This window comes from Lissotriton helveticus, chromosome 3_1 (assembly GCF_964261635.1).
Source record: "Lissotriton helveticus chromosome 3_1, aLisHel1.1, whole genome shotgun sequence".
Classification (NCBI taxonomy): domain Eukaryota; kingdom Metazoa; phylum Chordata; class Amphibia; order Caudata; family Salamandridae; genus Lissotriton; species Lissotriton helveticus.
The window spans coordinates 850152039-850172588 of record NC_136061.1 but is presented as its reverse complement, the minus strand read 5'-3'; the positions used below and the strand labels follow the sequence as shown (position 1 = coordinate 850172588).

Genomic DNA, 20550 nt, shown 5'->3' with positions numbered 1-20550 from the left:
TGACACATTTTTCTTTTAGAGCTTGCACTCAATTCAAATATTAGCCATGCAAGTGAGAACCTACTAGTAGAGACGTGGATTTCGCACAGATGCTCATGACATAAGACTTGTCAGAAAAGGATCAGGATAACAGTAAAATTCACTGAAGTGTGTGCTAAAAGCATGGAACTGTTTTTCAGCAGAATTGTGGGGACAAAAAAGGAAACAAACAGAATTTATAAAGGACTAGGTGAAACAGATGTGAATAATCGAATGCCAAGGGAAAAGACAGACCCAGAGATTCAGTAGAAAGTGCAATAGGCAGGAAATTCAGCAGAAGTGGCCTATTCCTTCAATCAGTATTTAGATATGGAACAATACCCTGCTCCCGATATTGGAATAAAGACGGCCAGTCTAGCAGCGCAGAAAATCACTTTTTGTTTTGACTCGAACAAAAACCTTGCAAAACAATTATGCTTGTTTACAGGGAATGGCATTTCTAAGTCTTGCGTTCATGAAATAAATACACTTCCGTTTTAATTCATTCTACTTTCCAGATTTTCATTAAATGCCAAATAACCTTTGATAAACATGTTGCATCACAGGCTGAATGGATTGCTCTTTTGATTTTGGTGTTTGGCATTTGTGTTGCATTGGAGCATTCTAAACACACCGGGAACAAAATCTTCAACACGACACAAGCAAGCCAAGAAGTTGCAGAGTCCAACTGTTAACAGCTTTTTGAGCATTCTCAAGGCAATGGTCTTAAAGTTGAATGGCTCCGAAAAGTGTGATTTTTAATACAATGGATCAGCACTTTCAAATAGTGCAAGCAGGGACAAAGAAAAAACACACACGCAACATTGTTTTTTTTAAAGTGCACAGAACATTTTAGCCACAAACGGAGTGCACATGCCACCAGATACAAGCTCGATTACTGAGAAATATTGCCATACAGGCCAGTTTCCTTGAAAGGCCCACAAGGCAGAGTTCTTTCAGTGGCACAAAGTTGTCATAAAACGTACCAGTTTACTTACAGGAGATACAGATCTGGAGTTGCACTTTGGGAACAAAAGCCTTATATACTCCCCTAGTTGGGCAACGAGCAAAAAAATCTGCCGGCTTTCTGGTGTCCACTTTCAACAATGATAAAGAAGGGAGAGCAGAATGTGGACTCTGGGAGCAAGATACCTGCAGATTATTCTTATAGATTAGCCAAACGCATTTTATAGTTCCCCAACCTACCACCCATAAAAGGTTTGCAGAGCTCACAACTAAAGTATAATACTAAGTTTTGGTCCAATATTTAGACCAGCACTTTGGGAATATGAAAGCTGACAGCTTATATGGTGCACACCACAAAATGAGGTTTCTCTTTCTGATGCCATAAAGGCATAATTATTATCCAATTTAAAGGTACTTATTTAATTGACCTTGTGCGGATGAAAGGCAGAGTGGGATACCTCAGAATTTGAACCTGTCTAAGACCTGCAAGTTACATACAGATATTTGCAGCTCGTGTGACCACCCAGTAAGCCTTGTTAGCAACTTTTAAAATCGTTTTATAATGGTTGGTTGTTTGAAAGTCAAAACTCTGTACTAGAAAATCAGAGAATCTTGGCAATGTAATTTTGAAAGGTCATCAATTTTACAGTAGTTGAACCGAGCAGCAAATACCATAGGTAGACACTTGGTGGTGCCCACTCCTCAAAACTGATTAGTATGCGTTTTTCCTACAAATCATCTCAGGAAAATATGTTTATTACTGACTCAAAAAAGGATACTATTGGCTTTGAATTTCTGTAATCTGAAGACACAGTTTCACCACAAAAGGATGACTAAAAATAACAGAAAGAAACCCGCACTGCCGAATTACTGACCTACAATGCCTGGCACTGAAGTATAGCTCTTTTTAGGCAGATGTGCATGGCATTAGGCCAATTGCCTTCACTCTCAGTACAAAACAGTCTATGGCAAATTTGGGCTGAGCCACGGCCCCATGCTATGTGCTGAGCAGAAGCAAAGTATGGATAATGCATAGAATATGTTCTAGGATGGGACTGGTTTGTGGGGTTTACTGTATGGCTCTGTAGATATTAACTGGAAGGCCAATTGAGTCTAAAACTGTCTGTGTAACTGACACAGAACACTATTCTACTCAACCCAAAATAATATGCTGTACAGTGTTGAGAGAGTCCTGATGAGCCCCCTAAGTTCAGGAGGTAGGGTAGCTCCTGCCCAATATCCTTACAGCAGTTCCTTCAAAACACACACATGCTAATAATGAATAAACATTTATATAGTCCTTAACACAAATCATTTATCATAATATGGCAAGTGGTGGACGCAGGAGATAATGATTTACAAAGCAACACAAATTGTGCAAGTCTAAAAACTGGGTTACAACTGTGATACTTTTGAGCTTAGAGGTCACTTTGCTGCATTTTGTTTCTGCCCATGACGGCTCTAGATCAGGCATTCCATCATTATTTAAATGCACTTCATCATCTTGATTTAATGGATTAGATAAGCAGGAAAGATGGGCTTCTGTGTGATTCTGGTACTATTACTTCTTGCTCTCCGTCAATCAGAACTTGTTGCAACTACTTGCCCACATACAGGCACAAAAAGATTCACAACATTGTTGTCACTTCAATGGTTTTCCCAAAGAGACCCAGTGTGAACTTACTACCCATTATGCATAGGCACCAACTCATGTGTCACCAACTATACCACTGGCACCAGCATATCCCAAATATGGTTGAAGCGTAGTACAGGCTTAACTAGGATGGGGAGGGGTGGTCCTGCATGGATGTGTTGAAGGAAACGTACCATAATGAGGAGTACCAGAATCATCATGTAAGTAGTTTTCTTCACTCTGTTGTTCTTACTTTTCCTGCTTCACAATTGGTAAGGACACCGCATGCTTCAGGTTTAGTATTTTTCTCCAGTCAATTAGATTGTGAGACAACAATCTCGAGGTAATTAATTTGGGGTGAAAAACAATACACCAACTGGCTGTTCAAAAATGGGTTCTTCCATGGTGTATATGGGTTTTAATGAGGAGAGTCTAGCCCTGATACAGATTGAGCATAGGGTTGAATCAAGTCAAGAGTCTGGAATGTTTTTTGTATGCATATGTGAATCTTGATCAATATCAGATTTATCAGTGTATTGACACTTTTTAATCATAGATTCTGGCTGGGTTTAGAGGGGGCGGATATGGAACATGGGCAATGTACAATTGTGCTGTCTCCAGTCTGGTTTTAATTTTCATGACCAATATTTCAATAGAGAAGCATTGATTTAAAGCGGTTTCATTTATCTTCTTAATAATATCTGTTCTTGTATCAAGGCACAGTCCTCTCTTCAGTAGATATCAGAGTGTTGTTAAAGCTTTACCGATTGACTGCAGCAAGAAAGGGAAAGAAGGACCAGTGTCCATAATGTTGTTAAAAACAGTAAACACTCCGTACCTAGGTGCCTGTGCATTTTTCACAAATATTAGTGCAGGAGGCGAAGGGAATGACTGTACAGAAGAACCTAAATGCAGCAAAAAGTCAAAGCATAGGGATTTCTTTCAGGATTTGTAAAGAACGTGCTCGATCAAACGGGAAAGTACTAAGTTGGCACAAACATAAATCCCAGAGTAGAACCTAAAAGTGCAATGACTGCAGTTTGCGGACTTGATTGAAGCGTAATCTGAGGTGAAGAAACAAAGGGTAGTTCCACTTGTGTAGAGCTGCAGTTTGCACCTCTTCCTTTCTCATTTGTTATGGGGTATTTTTTATCTTTCACAGAAAAAAGCATTATAAGGGCTAAGAACATAATGCCATAATGTAGATTTTGAATCTCCTTCATCGGCTTATCTTCTTGAATACTGGTGAGAGGCTTTTTTTTTGGACTACCTGATACAGACACACCAGTCCCAATGACTGGAGCCGTGGAAGTACTGGAGCCCTTGACGTGACTGCATTCAACTTCTGAATGAAACATTTTTGCAGATGGCCTGTCGGCCTTCTTAATAGATTTAACACAAAAACCTTTTTCAGCTCCAGAACACTGTCCACATGTTCCTTGGTGATTCGAGGCAGGGGATTTCCTCTGCAGTAGATAGATTGTTGAGTTCAAAGAACTCAAAAGAAAGCTTTCTCACTATTATGTACTTGCAGGTGTGTGCAATTAATCAATCAATCAGGGGGTTTGTTGAGCGCGCTACTCACCCGCGAGGGACTCAAGGTGCTGAGGGGGGGAATGGCAACTCCATTAGCCGAAAAACCATGTCTTGAGGGTCTTCCTGAATGTGTTCAGGGAGGGGGCGAGTCTGATGTCTGCCGGGAGCTCATTCCAGGTTTTGGCCGCAATGTGAGAGAAGGATCTTCCTCCTGCTCCGGCTCTGCGGATGCGTGGGGTTTCAGCCAGTGCGACGTTGGAAGATCGGACGTTCCTTTTGGGTACGTGGAAGTTGATTCTGTTGTTGAGGTCATGCCGGGGCATAGTGCGTTTCCATAGTCCAGTCTGCTGGTGATGAGTGCATGGGTGACTGTCTTCCTTGACTCCGGGGGGATCCATTTGAAGGTTTTGCGGAGGATGCGGAGGGTGTTGAAGCACCTGGAGGTGACGGCGGTGACCTGTCAGTTCCTGGTGAAGGCTAAGTCGAGTACGATGCCGAGGTTTTTGGCATGGTCCGCGGAGGTCGTGGGCTTCCGAGGGCTGTCGGCCACCAGGTGTTGTCCCATGCTGAAGGGGTGGTTCTGAGTATGAAGACTTTTGTCTTCTCGGCGTTGAGCTAGAGGCAGATGTTGGTCATCCAGACGGCGACCTCCTGCATACCTTTCTGAAAGTTGAGTCCTGCGGTGGCGGGGTCTTTTGTGAGGGTGAGGATGAGCTGGGTGTCGTCAGCTTAGGAGACGATGTTGAGGCAGTGTTGTCGGACGATGGCGGATTTCCCTCCTCAGGTAAGATTGTACACAACCAGGAGGGGTGACTTTCAAACTGGTATAAATACATGATGCTGAAGTAGTCACAACATGTTCTGGTGCAAAGATCATGTTGTTCTGCTGTCCTGCTCTTTCCCTTGAGATCAACAGATCGTGTGCGACCTCGGCTACATTCCTAGACAAAAATTAATTTTGATAGAAATTTTCAAGAAGGCACCCGCATTTAGAGGATCAACTGCTAAGAAGAAACTATTGTACTTTATGCACTTGTTGAAGTCAGTGTTCAAAGGCATGCACAAAAAGGGGAGTCATTTTTGTTTGTTTTTATTTACTAACCAAAACAAAAAGCTGAACCAAAAAAAACACCCCATCCAGATATTTAAAAGGCTCAAAGAGGGTGGGGCGTCTGGAGACATACTTGCCAGTGTTTTGCCAATGGTTAGAAAGAACAGAACTGAGCAGGGACCGTATAGTTGGTGACACATGGATGGGGTGATGAACTGCATGTGTGGAGAGCACATTTGGGGTGTGACCCCATAGGAAAAAGTTAAAAGAGCTAGAATCTTTTACAAAGTGCTTCCTATTCTGCCTGCAGGGCTGGCATTCACTATCACTTGGGAAGGAGCGAAAGCAAGAATGACTAATTAAGCAAACAAGTCGGAACTTACTGCTGATACATCAGGTCTGTCTACTGAATCACACACCCAATCACCTAACTTGTTGGGCTCCAACAATATGGCAGATTCAGAAGTACCTTTGACAATTTCTGTGTGAGCTCTACAACCAATATGATGGAAAAAAATACAGCTGAAACACTGGGAGAAAGTAAAAAAAGAGGAGAGCTAAAAGTCTGATCTGTCTTTCCGAAGAAAATTCTAGCTATTTTCTCAATATTTCTTATCTTTAGCCATCATAAAAGAAAAGAAAAAACGGCAAGGTAATATGACTTGAATACTTCATATCTCATATCGCTATAGAGGGACATAACAGCAAGAGGTCAATGGGTCCCCTCAATGTGAGAGAGGACAGTCTGGAAGATACAAGAGCAACACTAAATATTACTCACAGTTCTAACAGCACAATGTAAGCCACAATCACATATCATTTAAAAATACACGAATACAAGAAAGGAATAAAGGAAAGCACCAGGTATGGTAGGAGAAAGAATGTTATAGCAAGAAGGCATTTAAAATGATCTGTAACCAACACATGGGAACAAAAGTACTGTGAAAACAATGCATGCGTCAATTTTTATATAGTGCTAAGTATTGGCATCCATCTGGTTTCAAACCGCTCCTTTTTTGGGCAGATAAATTATCTGAGAAGGTAGAATAATATATAAAAATATGAAATGACTTGGTCAGAATGAAAATTCTTATGGAAAGCCAGGTTAGGAGTTCAGGACTCTTGGTTCCAGGACCAACAATGTAGGCACAAATACCTAACCCCAAATAAAAAGATGCGGCTAATACAGGAACAGAGTAGGAAGGAAACAGGAAAATGGACTGAATGGGTGGGTCTGGGTGTCTTTAAAATGCCATTGAGGTATGTTTTAAGGTAAGCGCCCCAACAAAGCCAACAAATGTACCTGATTTTGGCACCCACATCGTATCCACACAGGAATGGATGGTGTATTGATCCCTGTAAGTGTACAGCATGAGAGACTGATATATAGTGTGGTTGGCGGTAAGTTGGTCTACACTGGAAATGGAGGTATGGAGGTGGCCAATAATGCTCTTGGCTCTGTGTGCACAAGGCACACCTGTAAACATTGCCCGTGCATAACACTGAAAGTTATAGTGAGATAGAAGGTTCTTGGCATTGTGTGTGCATTTCAAGTGGAACCGGGGAAAGCAGACCAGTCCACAGAGCAAACTAGGCCCTTCCTTTGGTCAGCAGACATTTAAAATGTTGTGCAAGGTAAAAAGTCAAACAGAAGGAAATGCTGCATTTAAGAACAAAAATCCTGATTTTCTAAAGATTAGTTAGAAAAACTTCCATGGGAAATTAGTTTTAAAAGTTCTACCCTTTGCAGAAAATATATAAACATTTTATTGTGTTTCTTGCTCCTTTTGTAGTGCATATATAAGATGCTACTGAAAGCAGCCTCACAGAAAATGTTTGTATGATTCCATGCAACGCTAGACAATAAGGACAGAGTTTAGGCAGAGGCTGTGCAAGCATCACAGCACGGCCGCCTTGCAAATGTGCCACATTCATGAAACTATATCAGGAAAGGCAGTGCCTGTTCTATGCCCATTAATCCTTGGCTGTACTGCAAATTCAGACAACATAGGTACAGTTCACTAAAATTGCAGCCTGGCCTAGTTATCTTCCTGAAAAGTGTGCTAAATGTGCACCTTCAAGCCACAGAAGACAGAAAATCACTTGGTGATTTTCGTTTTTAGGTCAAGCCTGGGCAGCGCATGCGCTGCTCTGAGAGGAATGCTGTACTCAAGTATGGATTTGGAGCTCCGCCCACTCCCCCCCATCTTTTCAATAGGCTCCTTTTGCTGTCCTTTCTAAATAATTGCTTTTGATTCATTAAGAGGCTTGTTAGTTCCTCCTAAGGACTGGACCTTTTACTTGTGTGGTTACACAGTATGTTTATTTAGTCTGCGAGAACTATTGTTTTTCCATTCATTATTTTTTTCTACTTCATGCAACGGCCGCGTGCCTTTCTATTTTTATTTTTCCAGCGCGGTTCGCTTTGAATAGAGCGGTTGCACGCCTTTCTTTCTTTATTTTTCCAGCGCGGTTTGCTTTGAATAGAGCGGCTGCTCTCCTTTCTTTATTTATGAAATGCTCTCTTTTTTTTTTTTAAAGCGCCACATGCCGCGCTTTTACTTTAATTTCAGCCAGGCACCTTTCTTTACACGAGCCGCGTCTAAAGAAATGGGTGTGGCCGACATTAAAGTGAAAGGGCAGCGTGGGGTACTTTTACAAAAAAAAAAAAGCACCCCAAATGCTTTTTATTTTGTAATAGCACCCCATGCCGCGTTTTCAATTTAATGTCGGCCACGCCAATTTCTTTAGACGCGGCTTGTCTAAGGAAAGGGGTGCTTTGATAAACAAGCATTTTTGATGCAATAGGTCGCGCATTTACGAGAGTTTCGTGAATGCGAGACCTATTGCATTGAAAATGCTTGTCTTTTGTAGGCTTCAATTCTTCTGATGAAAACAGTGTTTCTATGGGGCTCTAATCCATCTGGAGCAAGTGATTTTGTTTTCCATTGAGCAGGGCTCTCAGGTAAAAGCATGATAAGTGCTGATGGATACAAAGACAGGCCAGGATGAGGCTGGTGCACATGTCAAGGTGGCTTCTTGGCAGTGCTGAGCAATCAAATTCTTTTAGTACTGGGACAGCATGTTATGGCCATAGGAACGACTGGAACTGTTATTCAGTTACTACCAAAAAATGAAAACAGAGTTCTACATTTTACACTGGTAAGGAAAATATAAGTAGTTTTGGGGGGCTAAAGACCTACGTATGTCTTTCAAAAGGGGGTTCCAGCGAATGATGGCACCAGTAATCTCAAAACCCAAGCAGTCATCTTCAAACACATTCACTCTCTAGAATGCTTATTGCAGCAAAGTGTTGGTGATGCAGAATGTTCCATAGCAAATTGGATTTTTTTTATTTCCATTAAAACCCATCATCAAACGAAAGGGAAAAAGTACGTGTATAATAACTATGGATTGTTTGAAGAAGTGCCTTGTGAGCTTCTGTGCCCGAAAGCTTGGTGTATCAGGAAACAAACACAATAGGGGGAACTGATGTTTGAGAGGTAAGATGGGATGTCAGTGAGCCCAGAAAATGCAGGGATTGGGCTGCCAGGATAAAACTGAGTGTGTGAGGATCCGGGTGCAGGAATATCTGCTAAGACACAGGTGCAATGGTAGAGTTCATGGTCTAAAAACTGGGGAAAAAACAGGTATTGAATTAAAGTGGAAGACCCCGGAAAAGCAGCGGCTTCTCAACAGTAGAATACAGATGTGCACTGGCTGATCATGGAGGTAGCGGGATGGGGTGCTGCATGTCAGGAATGAGGTGCACTGCACGAGTTTGCAGTTTTGGATCCTGTATCAGCAGGGTTGCTTCAGCCCAGGAATGAGGTGCACTTGATAAGTCTTTAGCAGTGATGAGCTAATAACCAGGGAGTGCTGCGCCCCAGGAATGCAGGGCACTTTTGGTGTGAGCAGCCTTGGCACAAGAACTGTAGGTGCTTAAAGTAGAGGCTGAGTTGCTGAAGTGAAGTGTGTAGATATAATATTGTACGAGCATGGGAAAGAAGCCTGGACGGAGGAAGTAGCAGGTCAGGCAGGAGGCCAAGTACATTTCTGAGGTGTCCGGGAGCTGATAGTTGAGGGGCAGGTGCATCTTTAGCAAAATGATACTCTTGTAGGTTGATTGGTATCAGCGTTAGTGCCCAAGGACACCTTCAAGCAGGTTCAGCATTTTAACCAACATCACTTCACCTTCTCTTACTAGTCTGCTTGTAGCATCAGGTCACCAGCATTGGTCAGATGCTTTTCACAATCAGTATGGCTGCGAAAAGCTTTGGTGTTGGCACCCTTATCCAGTAGTTAAAGTGCATGTCCCACAAAACACACAGTGCTGCTGGAAGACCCTACAGAAAAACTCTGCAGCGATTGTGGGGGCTATCTGAGGCCCTCCCTTTGTAACAGAAGACACTGGTGCTACACTGAGCCGAGAGTGGCATCTGAAAATACAACCAGATGTCATTACAGGGGTTAAAAAAACTGTTTCCTGTTGCATGAAGGGAGTGTGGTATACCAGCTGTATGTTTATGGGGAAAGTAGAAACGGAACAGCCGGATAACATCACAGTTTGAATGGCGGTACACGGTTTGAGGAAAGGGGTTGAAAGGCTACCCACAGCACCCACCCACATTATTTCTGGCTACAACCCAGCCCAAACAGTGTTTAGCCTTCAGCATCACTTATGAATTTGTAAAATCGTTTAAAACACAGGGGCAAGTGCCCTGTGACAGTTTGGGCTGAAAGACAGTGACTGCTAAGTATAAATGTTGATTTAAGGAGGTTGACGATGCACGCACTGTCCAACATTAAAAAAGCAGTCGCAGTATTCAATTTCACCCCTCGCTGCACTTCTCCCCTCCTATGTAGCTTTTCTAGTTCCTGTGATGCCCCCTAGTGGCCGGGGCAGCGCTGTCGCTCTGTGTGCCATCTAGCCCGGGACACCTCAGCACACGTATCACCTCCTTCTCGCGTCACGAAAGGAACGACATAATTCTTCTGTTAAATATACACATACATCTGAAGATCTGCAGCATTTTCGTAAGGCACAGTCAGTCCGTGAAAAAACATAATATTGTGCAGGGCTGCGTCACATTCCCGCGGGTCACCCGTTTCCTTTCTGACGTGGTGCTGTAGCATGAGGAAGAATGTGTTGCTACTTCGCCGCTAAGTGCTGTGGTGCCTATAGTACAAGAGGAAAAACACAAGGGCGGCGGGCTCGCATGGAGGAGCGTCTGGTAGAGAAAAATAAAGATTAGTGTGTTAAAATAGTCTACAAACTAGACGGCATGCCCACTTCAGACTCTTCAGGGCTGAAGGAGAATTTTTACAATAGCAAGTGCGACTTTTTAAGGCCCTAGGACCTTCCCTCCAATTCCTAGCCCTCCCGCCCACTCTAGGAAATGATACACACTACCAGCACCCGTTTGGCACTTCGACAAGGTCTGTGCTGTGTAGTCAAAAAAGGAGGTTGTGGTTTTTTTCTGTATTGCATTTCAGGCTTTTTGCCCAAATCCTGCCGTAGTCCAGGCGGTGATCAGTCGTCGTTCGTCACGTTTCATTCCCTTGGGTCAGTCGTGCAGCAGGAAGGTGTGCGCGCGCAGGCCGCCGAGCAGCACCAGGCCGCCTGTCCACCTTCCGCAGGCGTCACTGTAACAGACAAGGTGCTCCCAAAGCGCTCGATTCCATCACGAAACCCACGTGGAAAAATCAGAGAGCTTCTCTGGGTGGCTGAGGTATAAAAATGAACGAAAAGAGACCACCACGAAAACAAACAAAAAATACCGTGAAGGGTTCAAGCAAAGTACATGGTGCGCAGCGTGTCCTGGTGAACTTGAACAGCCTTGGCGAGGGCTTGGGGGTCTCTCCCGTTGCTCTGTCCGGATATATGACTCCCTTCTCCGCTGTGAAACAGAAAACAAAATCACAGTTAATCAACGGCGCAAAAGCATCACATCTTCTGCACTTGGTTCTATATTTCGGTGGAGAAATAGTACCGGCATACTCTGTTGCCACCCGGGTGCTCTGAGTCTTCAGACTCAATCTGTGCAAAAGGCTGCAGTCTCATTTGGAGATGTACTGCAATGCGCCTATTTCTAGCACGTAAATCAGGCAGCTGGTAACATTCATCATCCATTTGAAGACTACTACCTAGGAGGTCCAAGCTCTGGCAAGGCTTCTAGGGTTATAATAAAATTCAGACTATTTCAAGCAAAAGGTGGTGGGAATTACAGAGCCAAGGGCGTTCTGGCATATTGTGGAAAACACAATTTCTCAAAACACACAAGAGAAAAGGGTTGACTGCATTGCATAGCTGAATATCAATGACTGCAATAGATGAGATATCTTTGGTGCACTCTAAGGAAGAGGAAATCAATCGTTTTTATCATTGCTTGCTGCAACACCACACCTGTAGGCACTCCAACTGATGCTCATTAATGCTCACTGTGCAGTATTCCACACAGCAGAGATCACACACCTATCACACGCTTGATGGCTTCTTCCACACAGAAACATGGTTAACCTCCATTACCTAGACGTTCTTCCCACAGCATCCATCATGTGGACCGTGCACATAGGAAGAGAGGGGGCCTCGCTGTCATCCATAAGTCCTCCTGGTCTTGCATTGTAGGCAAGAAAGCAACACCCAACTTTAAGGAGCTGCTATCATGCCATTTCCCACTGTCCGCAATTCACACCACCACCACCTTCCATTGCATCTACAGGCCTCCTAAGCGCAACGTTGATTTAACTGATGAATTCTCAGATTCATTCTTTAGCTTATCTTTCCAACATGCCCATACTAACTTTTTGGGTGACTTCTACCTCTCGCGTAACACCGCCTCTAAAAAGAAAACAATCCCCCAAGCTTCTCAACTTCATTGACATTCTCAACATGGAAATCACACAACCAACACTTCAAAGGCCACATCCTTGGCATTGTCTTCTGAACAACACCAACAATCCAATGAAAATCAACCATACCCCTTGAGTGGGTCGACCATTTTGCCATCCCCATCTCCCTGCTCAGTATTCTACCAACAAAGGTCAACCCACATGAGAAGAGCAAACCTTCAGATCCTTCAAAGATTCATCCATAGACAACCTAATACTTGAAATCACCTCCCTCCCCATCCAATTCACATCCAATGTCAAGTCTTCTAAACAACTCCAACATTTCTTTGGGAAAACTATGGGCCACATTTACAAAGGAAAATGTATACTTTTGTGTAAGTTCATACATTTTTGCAATTCACCAAGGAATTTTAGGAGTAGTATCTTAACGATTGCTGTGTTATGCACTCTTGGTGGACACTGCACATAAACAAATTGGCCGTCGTAAAGATACATGTAAAACTGCTTTGTGAATTGCAAAAAACCATAGACTTACACAAAAGTGTAAGTTTACCTTTGCGAATCAGGCCCTAAGTGGACATCTACACTCCAATTAAAACATACAAGTGCAAGCCAATCCTTAAGCACACTAGTATTCCAAAGGCCCCGACCTACCTGACAAAAAAGATCCATCCACAGATAGAAAAGAAAATGAAAAAAAAGAGAACTCGTAATGACTTCATGATATTGAATTACTTCAGTGTAACATACAGACCGCTCATCACATCAGCCAAAGCAAAGTACTACACCAACACCATCAATGAAGCTATCAACAGAAGCAGGAAACTTTTGCAAACCAATCAAGCACATCATCTACCCCCGTCAGACCCACCTGTTCCACAATCCACAGAAAAGTACAATGCCGCCAGCGTCTTCTTCAGTGATACAATATCGAATATTCAATAGCACATTGACACCAGCAATCCTGCTTCATCTCTTATGCCCCCCTTTCAGCAGAATCCTGAAATGGTCATCCTTTAAAGTCCTATCTCTTGTAGGTCTCACCAGCAAACTCAACTCCCTCAAAGCCACTTTTTATGAAGATGATGTCTTACCCTTGCCCTATCTCAAAGTTCTCTTTGGAGACATTATCTCACCCCTACTCACCATTGTTAGTGCCTCCATCACTCAAGGCATCTTCCCTGGAGCTGTCAAGGCAGGCCTGATTCTGCTACTCTTAAAGAAACCTACACTAGACCCTGATGACCTCACCAGCTACCAGCCCATCACTCACCAACCATTCATCTGCAAGATCATTCAAAAAGCTCCAAGCTGACATTAATACTGACCATCTCTTGTATGACTACCAGTCTGGCTCCATATCACGCTGCCAGTCACACAGGAAATGGGGTAGGGCCGCGTAAAGCAGAGAAAGGCTAGCTCACAAAAGCAATTTCTACAAAGAAAGGCCTACCCCACTACATTCATGAATATTTAGCCTCAAAACTTTTGTATTAAAAAAACAAACTGTAAACAGTCAGTAAGTCCCAGAAAATAAATTGCAAAAGAACATTCCTTAAGCACGTTGTTAATTTGTGAAAACCATAGATTAGAGCACAATTTCTGAATGTCATTCCATTTCATGACAAATGTTTCAAAACAAGTTACCATCATTAAACATGAAATAGTGTACTATTACCCAACTGAGTGCCTGTGAACCCATCCCAAAAAGTGACAAAAATCTTGTGTGAAATAGTAAATTCTTAAATTACACTGAAAGCAATAATCACAGTAAGTGGGAATACCAGTCCAGATAATTCCATTTGTACAAGTGGTGAAAGTAAATTACAACAACCGTAACATTGACCACTATGCCCACTACATTCTTTGCATAGATTCCTATCACGCTGCAGCACGGAGATGCTACCATAAACAAAAACTATGCCCTCCTTGACCCAACATGAATATGCCACCTACCTCTTGATATTGTTAGAACTCACAGCTGCCTTTGAAACAGTTGACCACCCCGCACTCATACACACCCTTGAGTTTCGAATTGGGATTAACTGGCAACGCACTTGACTACTTCTTCTCCTACCTTTCAAACCAACACCTGTTTGTGCACTTTGGCACAGCCACGTCCCACGAGACCCCCATCACCTGCAAAGTCACCCAGAGTTCCATACTCCTCGGTCATCTTCAACCTCTACATGGAGCCAGTAGGTGCTCTACTAGCAGATAACAGCCTCAAGATTCACCAATATGCAGATGATACACAACTCGTTTTAAAAGTTTCCTTTGCTTCAGATATCCAATGTCTCAAAAACTGCCTGCACATCATCCAGACTTGGAGGTCCATTTCCTACCTGAAGGTCAATCCAACCAAGACAGAATTCCTGTTATTTGCCAAGAACAAAGAGGATACCCTACACACCTGGCTCAGGCATGAACCTCGATGGCTTCAAACCCCGCCTTCCCCTGAGTGCCAAGTCACTTGGATTCACAATGAACACTGACTTCACCCTCAAGGAACAGACGAAAAACAAAAAAGATGGTTTGGAACCAGCTGCTTCTTAAGAAATTGAAACCGTTTCTTCCAGAAAGCAACTTCAGAACTACTTTCAAGCCCTATGACTCTTGCATCTGGATCAGGCTAGCCCTGCTCCATGGCCACTGAGGCACCTTAAGAGCATCCTTCACACGCAGCAGCCTCATTCAAGGCCTGCAGAAATATGATCACCTCAGCCCCAGCCTGATGAAACTCTATTGGCTTTTGTTGCCAGCCCAAACCATTTTCAAAACCAGCTACATCATTCATAAAAGCCATCACAAACAGCATCACTGATTATCTTGCAGACAAGCTAATGATCTCTGGTTATTCTCAGAACATTCGGAGCCAGAACACCATCATACCGCAGACTAAGAAGAGTAAAAAAGAAAAAAACGGCAGCAGGCTTTTTCATCTATGCACGCAGAATTTGGAATAAAATCCCTGCATCTATCAGGACTGTCCTAATGCTGTTTGAATTCAGGTAAGAGTTGAAGACTCGCCTCTTTAAAGTATACCACATCACTATGCATTAACCATCCACAACCCAGATGGATGGTGCAAATGTTAGGAACAGTGTCCCACTAAAGGAATGTTCCCCAGGAAAACAAAGTGGCACCCTTTTTGCTTGTGGAGTGGGCCGTAGCAGGCACTGGAAGTATCCACTTGGCCTCAGCATAACATGTTTGGAAGCACTAGAAAATTTAAATAGCAATGCCTGATTTAGAGAAGGGTAGGCTCTGCAGTGTTGGACAAAGGCTACAAAATTTTGATTGGACTTACAAAAAGATGGATATTTCGGCCTACTAATTACAAGTACCATAGGATTTACTGCACTTGTAATAAGGCATGTGGGATATTCGCCACATTTGTGATGGTGTAACCCGTCTGCCAAATTCTAAAACAATCCCTTTGGTATATTAATAAAACATCTGAGATTCCTCTTAACATATAGGGTGCAAAAGGCCCTTTCCACTACAGACACTGGTTGCTGGAAGAAAACAAGCAGCTCAATGGTTTAGTTCATATGGAAGAGTGAGCCATGCTTTGGCAGAAACACAGGGTTGGTTTGAAGGACTACCCTATCCTTGTGAACCTGAATGAATGGTTCCTGAAGTTCGCTAATACATCAGAGAGTTGGGATTGGTATTAGAAAAGTCACCTTCCACGACAGAAACTGCAGGTCAAAGGCATATAAGATTTTGAAAGGTGAGACCATTTGAGAACTACATTAGGCTCCATACACAGGCAGGGGCATTTTGGGAGGTATTCCCCTTTTAATGCCCTTCATGATAATGACCTTTGAACAGTTGCACACAGACCTTAGAAGTATTTAAATTGTTTGATTTTTTTTTTGTAAATATATTTTTATTGCAGGAAATGTAAGTAAGTACAACGTTGCCACCTGTATCAGTACGCAATCCAGTGTGGGTGGGAACCACTCATTCTTCATACACGGCCATTCAGCCCACAACCCGGGGGTCGGGCGGCGTATGTCATACTCTTAGAGAGTGTTTCTCCCCAGTCGCATAACAAATCACAGGTATTAGAGTAATTCCCCTCTGCTTTTATTCAACTGCCTCAAAACTATCTCCCCTCCCTCCCTCCTCTCACCCTTCCCCCCAGAGGAAGATGGGGTTGTCCACCACTACTCATCGTCTCAGTGCTGCATAGGATCAGAGACATCCCATTTCCCCTAACCCCTACCCCCCCCCACTCGTCATCGGTAGGTCAACCTGTGTGTGGCCATCTGAGGATAAAGTGGCCGTGAGTCTGCCGTGGTAGCGCCTCGCTACGTTATTATGGCGCGACTGTAGGATCCAGGCCGTCCCCCTCCGTACTGTCTGTGTCAGCCTGTGTGTCATGGTCGCGCAGGGTCTGCACTAACGTTTCCCAAGCCTGCGCCGCCTCTAACGCCCGTTCATCTTATCTTCGCTTCGCCTGCTGGAATCTTAGTGTGCTTTCACTCCCCCCCATTTAAGCAGTTGATTGCGCCATTTATCGTCCGACGGACCAACTCGCGCCTTCCAGTGTCTGGTAATTTCCCGTTTGGCTAACAGTAAACCCAAATCGATGAATTTACTGGTAATTTTAGTCTTAGGGGTATGCGGAAACCAGTGTAAAAGTCCCACTGCCACGTCCACCCGTAACGATCTACCAGTTACCGCGGTCAGCGTGTCACCGACTATCGACCAAAAGGAGGTCAGCTCAGAGCAGGACCATAGCATGTGTATAAGGTCCGCCCCGGGTGCCCTACATCTAGGACAGGCTGCCGCCTCCAGACCAAAATACTGCTGTAGTTTCACCGGGGTCAGATAGGCTCTATGCAGCACATAGAAATGGACCAACTGGAAGCGTGCATTCCTCGTCCCCTTCCAGGCCCTCTGCAATAGCTGGGACCATGTGGTCTCTGGAATTTCCCTACCTATGTCTATCTCCCATTTGGACTTAAGGGCCGTCAAGGGGGTTAATCTCTCCTCCACCATTCTGGAGTAGAGGCACGACACCGCCTTAACTGTCCCCGCAGACATCATGACATATTGACATGTCGTTGACAGTTGCGGTTCCTCGTGGCCGGTCCTCCAGTGAGCCTGAATCGCTCTTGTGAGTGCCGCGTGGATCAAAAAATCGCCTCTAGGGATGTCGTAGCGATCCAAAAGGGTCTGGAAGGGCAGCAGCCCCCCATCCTCGTAAAGGTCGCCCATCGTCTGTATCCCCATGTCTTCCCAAACACTGAGACGAGACCAGTCTCCGCCGTGGGGTAATGCAGTAAGCATTCCCAGCGGGATCTCCGGGGCATAGGGTCGCGATCCACCGAGCCTGCGATGTACACGGTTCCAGCAGGAGCATACGGTGCGGTCCTCCTGAGTGAGGTGTTTCAGCGCTAATGTATGTTGCAGCGCAATATATGATAAAACATGTCTGGGTGTGCCTCTGCCCCTCAGCTCTTTCGGGCCTCGGAACTCACGCGCTACTTCTTGGGTGTAGAACTGTAGCTGGGCCGCCAAATAATACGTCTCAAAGTCCGGGGCCGCCCACCCTCCTGCCGCTCTCGGTCGCAGCAAAGTCCCGAGCGCCACCCTACGGCGTCCTGCTCCCCATAGGAACGACACTATTATGGAGTCCAGGCCTCTAAAAACAGATCTGGGGATCCATATCGGGAGCGTCCGAAATGAGTACAGCAATCGGGGCAGTGCCACCATTTTTAATAGAGCGACACGTCCCGCCATCGATAGGGGCAGGGTAGACCAGAAGGCCATGCTGCCTTTGAGTGCTCGGATGCCCCTGGAGATATTGCCCTCCAGGATGTCGATCGGACGATGATAAACATGTACCCCCAGGTACTTAAAGCAGGCCGGTTCCCATCTGATTTCTCTGTGAGTATCCGGTTGAGGGCCAACCTGACGCATCGGAAATAGGCAGGTCTTAGCCCAATTTACCCGAAGTCCTGATAACTCCCCAAAAGACGTGAGTACCAAATCTGCTCCCGTCAGGGCCGAATCAGCGTCCTCGAGGAAGAGCAACAGGTCATCAGCGTATAGGGAAATGTATTGGGGACCCAGCGGAGTCTGTAGTCCCCTATAGTAGGCTCCCGTGCGGATTGAGATAGCCAGCGGTTCCACAGCTAGAGCAAACAACAATGGGGACAACGAGCAACCCTGCCTCGTGCCTCTTTCTACCGGGTACTGCTGGGACACCAGCCGGCCCGATTTCACTCTGGCCACCGCCGCGGTGTACAGCACTTCGGTCCACTTCAGGAATCCCTCTCCCAATCCAAATCTCTCAAGAACCCTGTGAAGATAGTTCCATTCTAGGCTGTCGAAGGCCTTTTCCAGGTCGATCGAGAGAATCACAGGGTCGGGAGCATCCTCGTGCTCCATCTCTAAAAGTCTGAAAAGTCGTCGAATGTTCATTGTCGTGTTGCGTTTGGGGATGAAACCCGCCTGGTCGGCGTGTACCAGGGAGCCCATGTGTTCCAGTAACCGCTCGGCTAATATGCTGCTCAAGATCTTGTAGTCTACCGTGAGCATCGAGAGTGGTCTATAAGAGGCCGGGTCCGTTCCCTCGCGACCCGGTTTCAGAAGAGTGCTTCCCGCATCGAGCCCGGTAATCTTCCCAAGGACTTTGCCTCCTTGTAAACCTGCAGAAGCTTTGGGGCTAGGATATCCGAGTATGCGGAATAAAATTCCACAGGCAGGCCGTCTAGGCCCGGCGTTTTGTTACGCGCCATTCTTTTGATCGCACCTTTGATCTCGCCTAGTTCCACATCACGTCCTAGGGCCTTCGCCTGTTCCGATTTAAGAGTGGGGATAGGCAGGTCCCTCAGGAAAGCATCCGTCGGGGTAGTGTCCGGCTGTAACCGACTACGATACAGCCGCTCGTAGTAACTCCGGAAGCAATGAAGGATTGCAGGCGGAGTATAAACCTCCCCATTCCCGTCCGTTCTCAACGCCACGGTGGGTGAGGAGCGTCTAGCAGGGTTAGCAAGCCAAGCTAACAACGCACTTGATTTGTCGCCTTCCGCTAGTGATCTAGATAGGTAGGTCTTAAAGTCGTAGCTACGTAGTCGCTCAACCTCTACTGCCACCGCCTCTTTAGCCGCTAGGACCTGTTGCTGAAGCTCCGGGCGGCCAGGGCGGGAAAGCTCCAGGTCACGGAGGACTCGGTCAGCTCTGGTCAGGTCTTCCAGAAGTACGCGGCGCACTCCCACCTTTTGCGTTATGCAATAACCTCTCACCACGACCTTAAAGGCATCCCACTCCGTGGCTCGCTCCGTCGTCGTACCCTCGTTAATCACAAAATAGCTTGCTATCTTATCCTCCAGGTCTCCGCGAAACACCTGATCCTCTAGCAACTCCGGTCGCAATTTCCAGGAAGGCACACAAGGGGTCCCCTGAATCCATCTAAGGTCTATCAATAGAGGGTTGTGGTCAGAGATCGTCCTTGTCAAATATTCGGACCGTACCGCCGTAGCGGCCACCTCCCTGGATCCCAGGAAGCTGTCCAACCTCACATGCAATTCATGCATTCCTGAAAAGTGTGAGTAATCTCAAGTACCCGGGTTATGCGCCCGCCATATGTCCGTTAGTCCCCACTGAGTCTGCCAAGTCAGTCTACCCTTCGCCACTCTATGGGCCGGGGAGTCCGGGAGGGGAGGATGTGATCTATCTAAGTCAACGTCGAGCACCGAGTTAAAGTCCCCACCCATCAGGACAGGTCCCGACAAGTAACGAGCTAGAGAACCCGATAGTGCATTAAAAAAGGCGAGCTGGTCCGTGTTGGGCGCGTAAATGCAGCAGATGCTCAAATCCCTGCCCCCAAGCTTCCCTGCTAACGCGACATACCTCCCCTCGGGGTCTATAGTGTGATCATCTACCTGCAAGGGTACCCCCGCCTTTATCCAGATCAGCGCGCCCCTCGCATAAGCCGAGTACGAAGTGCAGTATACCTGTCCCTGCCATCTACGCTGTAGCGCAAGCCCCTCGGTTTTATTAAGATGCGTTTCTTGTAGCAGAGCGATCTGTACCCCTCTACGCACTAAATAAGCATGGACCTTGTGACGTCTTGACATGGTGTGCAGGCCCCGCACATTCCAGGTGACGCATTTCAGGTTTGAGAAATCAGCCATTGTCCAATATCGCTTTCATCAGTCTCTCCGCACACTGCACAGCTAAGGGTAAATGCTCAACAACATCCTCCCCGATGACGAGTCCCCCCCTTACCAACTTTAACTCAACTTGTAAACATGAACCCCCATCCACCACCCCCAGAACAGGTTCCAAATAGCACCATCTAGTCCCCATCCAAACTGTAGGTTCCAAAACCTCCTCTCCCTCTATCCTTCCGGTAGTCACCGTAGGCATGCCTTAAGGGCAATGTGGGGGACCGAGCGCCGATGCGGGATCCCTCCACAGGTCGCGGCGCGGCCGAACTCTACAGTATCAAGATGTGCATAGGGGAGTCCCT

General features: G+C 45.5%; 1 protein-coding gene across 2 annotated transcripts in view; it reads right to left on the bottom strand.

The window, feature by feature from the left end:
* Positions 1–7648: 7648 nt before the first annotated feature.
* The window catches only part of LOC144823030 (protein argonaute-1), a 297743-nt gene continuing 284841 nt past the window's right edge, over positions 7649–20550 (bottom strand). The window contains exon 19 of one of the 2 annotated variants that reach the window (XM_078681165.1): positions 7649–11104. In XM_078681165.1, coding sequence (XP_078537291.1) covers positions 10996–11104 — 109 coding nt within the window. In that variant the 3' untranslated portion in view covers positions 7649–10995. The remainder of the gene's footprint in view (positions 11105–20550) is intronic. The other variant, XM_078681166.1, reaches the window with a different exon arrangement.